Source organism: Otolemur garnettii, unplaced genomic scaffold (assembly GCF_000181295.1).
Source record: "Otolemur garnettii isolate 467f Iridium unplaced genomic scaffold, OtoGar3 scaffold00041, whole genome shotgun sequence".
In the NCBI taxonomy this organism is placed as follows: Eukaryota; Metazoa; Chordata; class Mammalia; order Primates; family Galagidae; genus Otolemur; species Otolemur garnettii.
In genome coordinates this window covers 14,063,809-14,075,088 of record NW_003852436.1, presented here as the reverse complement: position 1 = coordinate 14,075,088, position 11,280 = coordinate 14,063,809, and the positions used below count along the sequence as shown (strand labels likewise).

Genomic DNA, 11,280 nt, shown 5'->3' with positions numbered 1-11,280 from the left:
GTGTATGTGGCTGGTGCCCTAATCACTGATCTATGGGCACCCAGCCAATATGTATTTTTAATGATTGAATTCATTTGTACATACTACCTTTGCTTTTCACATCAATTCTAACATTTTTTTTTAATAGAAGAATTTATTTGCACTCAGGTACACTGCAGAAATGTCACTTTTTGTCACTGCACTTGTCTTGCTATCCATATTGCCATATAGTATTGACTGTAAGTTTTACAAAGTTTGATGGAAGAGTACATGTATAAAGTTTCAGTCTTGTGAATTTGGAAATGAACTTCCCTCTACTTGATTTCCAGGGGATATTGAAGAATTAATGAACTATCATCTCAGGCTCTAAAAAAATGAAGTCATTTCTATATGAGCCTTAGAAAAAAAAACTCAGCTATCTACCCTTTGACCCAACTGTTAGTAAGAACATTATTTGGAATGGAACCGAATGTGGAGGATTTGGAAGTCATGATGATAGTATGGCTGTATTTTGTTGGAAAATCCATCAAAATATTTATTAAATCCTGTACATATGGTTTCATTCTCAGGCATGCATGGACACCACCTAAATGCCCAACTGACAGAGAGATAGTCCAGACACAGGCTGCTGATATCTTTTAGAGCTGAGGCTCTCCAAGGACCTGTTTCAATAATACTTAAAATATTTTCCAAGATGACTACAGAAGGTCTACTTCAGATCATTAAAAAAGATGAATTAAAATTAAAATTGTTTCCTATTAATATGGGTATCAAGAGTCTTTGGAGCAATTGCAGTGACTATTTCAGTTGAGATATTTTTCAAAGACATTAAATGATGATTGCCAAATGCATTCATATGAGATGGGATAGTTTGCCTCTCACCAGGCTCATATTTCTTATAAAGAAGGACATAGTGAGTTTTCAGTGACTTATGGCTGTGAAATATGAAGTGATGAGTAATCGTTTTAAAACTATGCTATAAAATCTGATTCAGTAAACGTCTTTAATTATTTCAAGAAAAGTTATTACAGGATGAGAGAAGCAAAGAGCAATCCTAGAAGAAAAATGTGACAATTGGAATCATACAATGGCTGTGTGCAGATCTTTATTATAATTTCATTATATGAGTTATGTGCCTCAATGGCAGGGGGATAGAGATATGTTTTACTCAGGAAGGTTATCATCTGAGTTATAACATCTTTGCTCTTTTTTGTTAAAAAACTGAGAGTGAGTACAAAGAGACTATAATTCTTTAATGAAAATCAAATGTCTTAAACATAGTATTGTAGCCTAAACTCACAATTTTGAAACTTAGTTACTTTTACATATGACATGTTTTATGTCATAAAGATGTATGTTGTTAGTATCCTAGACATGTTTTTAAATGAAAGAAGTTATTGCATAGAGAAATGATTTTGATGTAGTCCTCTCAGTAGATAAGGGATATGATAGATTATTTTTAAATTGTCACATATTCTTCTAGATTAAATTGGGATGACTTTTCTAACTAAACATGTTTGCTTTTTGTTCTAGATAATATATACATTTAAAGTTTGTTTAACACAAGTCCATTCTTTAGCAATTAAAACTTCTGAATTTTTATCAAGTTAGAGAAGTTAAACATAGGTGGAATAAGCACAACTTCATTTTTTTCTTCTTTTTTGCAGTTTTTGGCCCAGGCTGGGTTTAGAACCCACCACCTCCAGCATATGGGACCAGTTCCCTACTCCTCTGAGCCACAGGTGCCGCCCAAGCACAACTTCTTTAAAGGATATCTATTCGATATTGCTCTTCTTCTCTTTCAACACAGGCTTACTGACTACAGCTTGTCCTTTGGATTATGAAATAAAAACTCAGCACGTTCTGACGCTTCTGGCGCTGGATGGTGGCGTACCAGCACTTTCTGCGTCCCAGACTCTGACGATCACTGTGCTCGATGTCAATGACGAGGTACCCGTATTTAGGCAGCACCTGTATGAAGTTTCAGTTAAAGAAAACCGAAATCCAGGGGAGTTTGTCACAAGGGTTGAAGCTGTGGACAAAGATTCAGGTAATTTACTCATACAGAAACTAGGTATTTAATGATAAAAATAACTCACTCTAAGATTATAAGTGATGTATTTAAAGTAGTTATGGCCCAGAAAAAATGAACGATTGCTAGTAATCTCAGACTTCTACTACTTCTTCCATCCACATACACATAAAAACACTACATATGCAAAGGTAATGTATATATCACATTATATAGTATTTGCTGTATATTGATCTTTGTTATTACTAGAGTGATACATACCTAATTAACACACGATTGATTTAATCTTGATAACATACAAAAGTATAGACGAAGCCTCACATTTTTTTCAGAGTGTAATACAGTGGAACCTGTGTAAGGGACTGTATGTAACAAAATGGTCATTATATGGAGGTGGTCAACATAAGGAACTAGGCCTACTGCTGATATGTACATGTGGTGCATGTCTGGTTTATGAAAATTAAGTCAACTTAAGAAGGTGGTCAATGTGGGGAGGTGGTCGACTATGTAAGTTCTATCATAATTTGATACATTGATTACAAAAAGATGAATGGCTCTTTATTTCCTCTCTGTGTAGCATAGTGGAATAGCTGTGGAGCTAGCATCAGACTGCCTGGGTGTGAGCCATCAAACTACCACTCACAAAGCTGTGTAACTTTTTTTTTAAAAGCGCCACAAACAAAACCTATCAGCCATTTAGTTAGGTTCTTTTAAGAAACTTAAAACACCAATTTATGAAGGCAAACTCCATTTGTCAGGGCAAACACATACCACACGTAGCCCTGGAGCTGAGGAACAGCCTTGATTTTCGGTAAAATTTGCGAGGCCACAGCTTTGTGATCAACTTTGCGCTGTTCTGTCATCTTGTATCTCTCTTTTGGGGGGTGAAGATCTCACGTTGCTGGTGTCTGGGCTTCCAGAGCTGCTGCTTCTTGAACTAATCATCAGTAAGATGCTTCGGGATTTTAACATTAATGTCAATTTTCGTGGTGGTGGTAGTGACACATTTCTGGTGTGTCCTTCATAGAGGAACTTGGTTGAGGGACAGAGGTCCAGTCACAAGTAGCAAGCCACTGCCCAGTTGCTTTAGGTAAACCACTCTCTTGCCTCTGTGGTGCCCAGTGAGGATGAATAGAATGGTCCCAGGTGTGCTGATTACAAAGGTCCCAGGTGTGAGGATTGGAATGGTCCCAGGTGTGCTGATTAGAATGGTCCCAGGTATGAGGATTGGAATGGTCCCAGGTGTGATGCCAGATCGCAGTTTTCTCCTTGCCGACTACAGGGTTTTTGCCATGGCTCAGCAGATTTCGAGGTACATCTTCAGTAGGATAATACTGAGGCATTTTGCGAAGTCTAACCACCAAGTACCACCAGTCTTGTCCCCCCCACCCCCACCAGCTGGTTTGGTAACGGTGGCAAGGATCTTTGCCTCCTTCTTTTCCTTTTCAGTCTTGGATTTGAAACCCACTGTGTTTTCTCGCCTTTCTGGAATACACAGCAGATGGGGAGTAGCTGCCTATTCCTCTGATGAGAACAGTATTTCAGCTGCACTGGGGCTTCCCCTTCTTGGCCTAAGGTTTCTTCTCTGTATTTGTTTTTTCTTTGAGACAGACTGTCTCACTTTATCATCCCCGGTAGAGTGCCATGCCGTTACAGCTCACAGCAACCTCCAACTCCTGGGCTGAGGTGATTCTCTTGCCTCAGCCTCCTGGTTTCTTCTCTGTATTAACGAGTTTCTTCTCTTTAAAAACTGGCTTCTCAACTTTTTCACCCACCATCTTGCAAGATGGGAAAGAGCAAAAGCTGTGCGTGTAACTTTGAACAAGCTAGTAATCTGTGTTTCTCTGTTTGTCTGTAAATTGGAGATTATAATAGTGCCTAATTTGTAGTTTTGTTAGGAGTATGAATGAGTTATTATATGCAAAGAGCATAGACCAGTGTCTGGCACAGTAAATGGTTTATCTGTTGACACCATCATTGCTGTTATCAGTGTCATCATTAATATCAACCACTATGTCCAGATGTAGCTTTGGAGTGAACAGTTACAGTGGCTAGGACTTTATAAATTTCTTAAACTTGCTTTTTAGTATCACTATGGCTATTTTGGCATTAAGGCTCAGTAACTTGAATTGTAATAGATTTTTCTATAAAGATTAACTGATTGTCAATCAAGGAGACAAAAAAGAGACATTTACTTGAGCTTTTAAACTAAAGTATAGACCATTTGAATGCTCTGTCTTTTGGAAACCGTCACCTTTTAATGAGATATACTTTACATGAATTTGTGTGTGATGCTACACTTTCTTTTCAAGGGCAAACCTAATCTTTCCCTTTTCTACCAGAGTGGGGCAGTGTGATCAAAGAGATTTCTTTCAAAGCTCCATGACACCAAACCGGAGCACGCTACAGATTCTTTGTTCCAGTCTGTGCTTAGAGAATCTATTTAGCACATTACTTGCAGTGTTCATTTTTAGGGTGTCAGAAACAGTGAAGAACATACATGAGCGTTGTGTTTCACAGTCATTTCAGTTCGGTAAAGTTCTGTTAGCATGCTTTCTGTTGTAAATAGAGGAGTCCTGGGCCCAGGGCTCTGGGCAACACAAAAACCAGAATATACAAACATATATGGAAGCTATTGCCGATGTTTTATGATTTAGCAATCACTGAGGTACATAAAATGCTTTTCCTGGTGACCTTACTGTATTTTACAAAATTTCTGTTTGGTAATGGACTCTGTTGAAAGCATTTCTTTTGCTTTTATATTTGAAAGGGGAGAAAAAAATTTTCTCTTAAATTTTGTGCCTATCAACTAAAGAGGATTACCATAAATATGCTCTTCTGGTTTCTACTGTCAAGTTGCCCAGTGTTCGTGTTATTTTTTTTTTAAGAATGAGTAGTTTACAACCTGTTCATTATAATTGAATTGAAAGTTTATTATTCTAGAGCTCATAGTTTGCTAAGAATTTAGATGCAGAATTCTTATTTTGTTGGCTTTGCATTAATGGATGTTTGAATGCATTAACCTCTTCATGAGCCTCATATACCCTTATATGTTTTAGAGATAATTTGATTTACTGGAAACTCAGTGTTTTTAATGAGGCCAGATCTGTTACGTGGTTCTATAAGTGGATGTGAATATTTGTGTGTGTGCATGTGCTTTTGAATATATTTTTACTCAGTCTTTTATTTTCTTTTTTATTTGTTGGGTTAAAACAATGAAATAGGATTATGCATGAGAATTAAATGACATAGTCAAGATTTTAACATCATGTTGGAATTTATGAATGGTTTACTTAATAGTATGTATTTTTAAAAAATACTGTGGCATTACCTAATACTAGCGAGCTTAACATATGTTTTCTGGTATTCTACAGTGCAGTTTTAAAAATGTAAGTGTACAGTGTTGTTTGGCATTCAAAAGCCCGAGGGATTTGAGGACTGAATGTTTATGGTGTATGACTCACACTAGTTCTAACAGGAGTTTCTTCTTATATTAAAAGGAAAAAACAACTACCAGATTTTAACTAAGGTATTAAAACTGCTACAGCATTTGGTGCCACCAACAAGAGCTCTATTGTTAGCGAAAAAAGATCTACCCCTGCTAGCCCCTGCCCCACTCCCAGGAGGAAAGGCCGCGCCCTTCTGGCTGATACATTTGCTCATTGGTGTTAAACACAGAGTAATTTAACATTGCCGTACGGGGCCATACAGAAACATAGATTAGTTTGTAATGTAATCTCTATTCCCTAAAAATGTACTTGCTAACTGGGGTCATCTTGAATAAACTCTGCACCTAATTTTCTGGAATCCCTTCTACTGAACTGGATGTCCAACCGCACCTCCAGGTCGACACTTGAGCCAGGGAAAAACACAGTATTTTACCAAATCCAAGGCACCATTAAGTGTGAGATGCATCTAGAATCAATGTCTTAGAATCAATGAAATATGGGAAAAGGGGATTCATGGTTGTAGTCTTTGGAATACTCCTATGAGGCTGATAGGTTTATCTTCTTGTGAAGTTATAAGGTACCATTCTGTATATCCTTTAGAAGGAGAGTTATTTGTTCATATATCAAAGAATAAAGAATATGGATGCTATAGTGTCTGAATGGATAGCATTTTACTATAATAATTTTGCATTCCAGTAGGCATGCTAGCTGGCTATTCAGTTCTTTAAAATCAATTTCAATGTAGACTACTTCCCCAGTACCATCTACTCAGGAAAAGTACCCGCCCGCTGTTCCTCATGCATGCTATTAGCAGTCATTCACTGAAATGCTCCCTCCTTCTTTCACCAGTGTTATTTGCCCGCAGTTTTAGATTCATGCCAGTCAATTCAGGAGTGTATACGGAGATCCATAGGATTCAGGCCCAAGTCAATCTTCCTGACTTGGTGCCTCAAATTTAGCCAAAGTCCTAAGAGAGGGGCCAGAGGTGGCTGGAGCACTGGGCATTTCCAAAGTCAAATTTCCAAGTCAGAGGCCATGGGAAGTTTGCCACAGAAAAGTCACAATGGCAAGGTAATGGACGCCACAGCTGTTTAGGCTGGAAGGCTTCTAATTCCTTAGTATCATTCTGCTTGTCTTTTGTAGATATCTGGTTGGCCCTGTCTATAGAAATTTTCTGTGTATTAATTCCTACTACAAATTCATTTGAAGAGAGTTACCAAAATTGACAGAAAAGAATAAGAACCAATCATAGCCTCACTCATATAGAGACAATCACTGTTAAAACTTAGGTGTTTCTTATAACACTTAATCCATACCATTATAGTTGTATAATTATTTGCCTGTCTGCTTTCTTTCTAAGCTTTAGACGTCTAGATCCAGGACATTTCATGTGTTTTTATTTCAGGTCCTTAGGACAGTACAATATATGACATAAAAACTCAATAGACAGACATTTTTGACTACAAAGTCTGAGAACCTAAAGCTTGTGTGACATAAGATATAAACTGCCTCAAACTGCCCTTGCTCTTTGGAAATTCATTCATTTATTTATTCTTTCGTTCAATCAACCAGGCACGTTCCTAATTTTGTTTTAGAAATGCCTGGGTGTGTGGGCATTGTGCAGTTGAGGAATTTCATGAAAAACGATCTTCCTAAAAAGTTAATCTGAAAATAACACACCCCCCCAACCAGAATTCATTATTAATCCCCTATCATTTGGTAGTAGGGGGACAGGTTTTAGCTCTTTTAGCTCCACAGCCAACTTTCCTCTCTATCTTCAACTGCTATCCCTTTCCTCCCCTTTAGGATAGGGTTCTGCAAAACTTTTCCTATAAATTTAAATAGTAAATATTTTAGGCTTTGCAGGACACTCGGTCTCTTTTGCTTAACTCTGACATTGTAGCAAGACAGAAAAGTCATAGATGACACATAAAGAAATGAGTGTAGCTGTTGTTTCAGTGAGACTATAAAAACAGGGAATGAACCAGACCAGACTTGGGCACTGGGCTGCATTTCTGCCAATCTCTGGTCCAACACATATGTGTCCAACTAAGACATTAAGTTACTTGCTACTTTCTGTTCATCATATCCAGTTATCTTGACTTAAAGTAGTGGATGTCATGTTCTGTTGGATGCCAAGCTAATCCATACCTCTGCTCAGTAACTGATGGATAACAGTGGAACAGTTTGTGTAAAGATGTACTGTTGTTCTTGCTGGGTGAAAGCAAATGACGTCTGTTAGTCCGTACAAGCTGATATGGAGTGTTGGTTCTCAAAGGTGGTCCCCAGACTAGGGGCACATCATCAACCTAGAAAGAGCACCTCCCATGGAGCTTCTAAGGAAGCTGGTGGCCTCTAATTAGTATCTTTCCCAGTTTCCTTATGAAGGGGTAGTGTCTTCTGAACTCCAGGGAAATACAGAGAGGGGAGGATGGTGACAATGTCATACATGGTTAAGTCCATCCCAATATTCCTATTTCCTTGAGCTTTGGATTCTTTATTGGACTGTACGGAAGAAAATATCTGGTGGTCACCATTGAATCCAACCACAGAAACTGTCAAGAGACACAATTCTAGGCACTAACACACTAAATTCCAATCTCTATTAGACATTGTACATCAGTAAATCCATCCTAAACCAATGTCATATTTTATCTTCCTGGGTCTCATATCCTTAGAAATGATTTCCACACCTATTTCCAAGATTTATGCCAATATAAATTAGAAAAATTTTGCTGTTCTTTTGAAATTATAAGCTCTCTCAAACTGAGTCTGATTAACACTTGGCCAACCACAACATGTTAGAATCTAACTTTGAATATGGGTAATCACGTAAATAGAATTTCCTTGCAAGGTACTTGTTTTATCTGCCACTCAGTTTGGGTCTAATCTTGAGGGAGATTATGTTAAGGCTTCCATAGAAGTTTCCAGTGGGATAACTAAGTTTAAAGCCTGAGCTTGTAATTTTCTTTCTGTAAGTTCCTAGCACATTGCGAAGGCTCATCCACATCGTATTCCTTCTCACTATCGCATGACCCAAGTCAGCACTGTTTGACTCTCTTAGGAATTCAAATCCTTTAGTGGTCACTTCCTCACAACCACATACCATTGATAATTTACTTAATCATGATATCTCCCCAAATGTTGAATTACTAGTACTGCATTTTCCATGGGCAAGGAACTTATCACTGCTCTCCAGGCCGAAGATATTACCACACTGATGCCAGAATGCCTGTTACATGAGACCCACTCCTGGTGCCCAGTGTGGTATCAGTCATACTCAGGAAGGCTAGAGGCTACAATATAGGTGTTGGATGGCTGAGTAAACAAAAATGGAATACTGGGGGACCCAAAAAAATACCTCAGAGAAGCAGCTACCATGCCTGTTACTAGGAAAAAAGGAAGCAGAGGTTTGAATTATCAAACCCAGGGAAAAAAAAATGAGAGAAGAGGCCCCACAGAGCCTGGTCCTGCGAGTGCCAAAAGAGACTGAATAGCACTGTCCTTTGCCAAGAGGGACAGTAAGACACTGGGGAGAAAGAGGTCCCCTTTTTTCGCTTTCTGACTTTCAATCTCTATCTGTTCCTTTGTGGCAGGCCCTCTCAGGAAGTCAACTGGTAATGAGAAGAGTAGTTTACGGGTCCCTGGCCCCTCTGGCCAGAGCAGGGTACAGGAGGAGGGATTCAGATGTGAGACAGGGTGGTTTAATAATTAGTACCCACGTAAAGAGGGTTGTAGGGAGGAAAGAGAAGGAACGGAAATGGCAGGGACCTCAGCAGAAAGAAACTTATTGTACTCAGAGGACAGGTGGGAAGCCAGGGGGCCAAGAATCTACTATTTGAGTGTGTCCCTGGGGAGAAGCAGAGCCCACTTCATATGGGACTTGGTCTTCTGTGATGAGGTATTGGATTTTATTTTGAACGCATTCAAACATGAGTTTTTCTTACTTACCTGTTTATCTTTATTAAACTTTAGGGTCTCAGGTTGCACAGAAGGCAGCTCACCTTAGCCAGTCACGTGTTACTGTGTGGAATCATACTTGCCAGCTTGCTCATCTGTACCCAGCACTACACTCTAAGCACTGTGAGGATAGAGAATTTGTCTCTTTGCTGGCACCTGGCACAGTAGTTCGGCACCTGGTATCAGCTTCTCTATCTTTATTGAATGGGATCATTAATGAACAAACTCCCTGAGATAAGTCTTCCCTGATCCACTTCCTCAATGATTTCATATATTGGGGTTTTTTTTAAGTTCAAAATAATTTATTGCTAAAAAATGCTAACAAGCATTTGAACCTTCATCAAGTCATAATCTATTTTCTGGTGGAGGGTCTTGCTTTGATGTTAATGGCTATTGATGGATCAGGCAGTGGTTGCTAAAGGTTGGGGTGACTGTGGCAATTTCTAAAAATATAAAACAACAGTAGAGTTTGCCATGTTGACTGACTCTTCCTTTCGTGAAAGACTTCTCTGCAGCACGTCATGTTGTTTGATAGTAAAATTACCCTTCATAGAACTTCTTTCAAGATTGAAGCCCATTCTCTCAAACCCTTCCATGCTTTATCAACTAAATTTATATAATATTTAAATCCTATGCCACTTCAACAGTGTTTACAGCATCTTTCCTCAGAAGTAGATTCCATTTCAAGAAACCAAAATATTTGTACCCTCATAATATTCTGAAAATACAAGGTGGTCATAAAGTTCGTGTGCAATTTCAAATTGCACAGCATTTTAAATTACATGTAAATGTACGGCCACCCTGTATATATACGTGTATAGAAAGAATAAAAAATAAATTAAAACTAACACACTGATTCCAGTGATTTCGTAAAATCTGTTACACTTTCTATAAGGCATTGATTTAATTACTTCCCCCAGTAGAGGGAAATTTTGAGGACCAAATAATTATTTTGTGATAACTTTCCAGTACTTGACACTCAGTACATGTACATTGCACAGATGAACACATGAATGAATTACTTGCGAATGAATGAATGACACAACTAGATAACTGGAGCTCAATGCAGATACATGGGTGTTATCTGCATACAGGTGCAAACTGAAGACATGTTTAAAGTTTACATGAGGCGACAGTGACATGTAACTGGCATACCAGTTGTCAGTATACTCCAGTCCAAGAAGCAGGAAAAAAATGTCATAGAAAGACCAAAAATAAAAGTATTCTTATACTGGGTGGCACCTGTGGCTCAGTGGGTAGAATGCTGGCCCTATATACTGAGGGTGGTGGGTTCAAACCTACCCCCTGCCAAACTGCAACAAAAAAAAGTTGGGCAAAAAAAAAAAAATAGCTGGGCATTATGGCAGGTGCCTGTAGTCCCAGCTACTCAGGAGGCTGAGGCAAGAGAATTGCCTAAGCCCAGGAGCTGGAGGTTGCTGTGAGCTGTGATGCCACTGCACTCTACTAATGGTAATGTAGTGAGATTTTTGTCTCTGCAAAAGAAAAAAAAGTATTCTTTTTCTTTTATCCTTTTACTCCTCTTCCCCTCTCTTCTTCTCTCCCTCCCTCCTTTCTTTTATTCCCTTCTTTCTTTTTGTCTGCTTTTTTTTTTTTTAACAGAAAAGAATCGGTAAGAATCAGAAGTGACCAGTAGATTTTATAACCAGACCAGATTACTGTAGAAAGAGTATGTGGGAGTGGCAGTGGTTTGGAAAGATTGGATAGTATTTTTCAAAGAAATTTGGCATAAAGAGAAGAAAACTTAATTTTTATAGCTAGAAAAGAATATAATTTAATGGAAAAAAAATTAAGAGAAAGAGTAGAACTGACATAAAAATTCCCAGAGAGGGTACTTGAAAA

At 38.4% G+C, this 11,280-nt stretch overlaps 1 protein-coding gene across 1 annotated transcript in view; it reads left to right on the top strand.

The window, feature by feature from the left end:
* Positions 1-11,280, top strand: part of DCHS2 (dachsous cadherin-related 2) — a 239,355-nt gene that overhangs the window by 173,221 nt on the left and 54,854 nt on the right. The window contains exon 11 of the mRNA XM_023513453.1: positions 1,790-2,029. Coding sequence (XP_023369221.1) covers positions 1,790-2,029 — 240 coding nt within the window. The remainder of the gene's footprint in view (positions 1-1,789; positions 2,030-11,280) is intronic.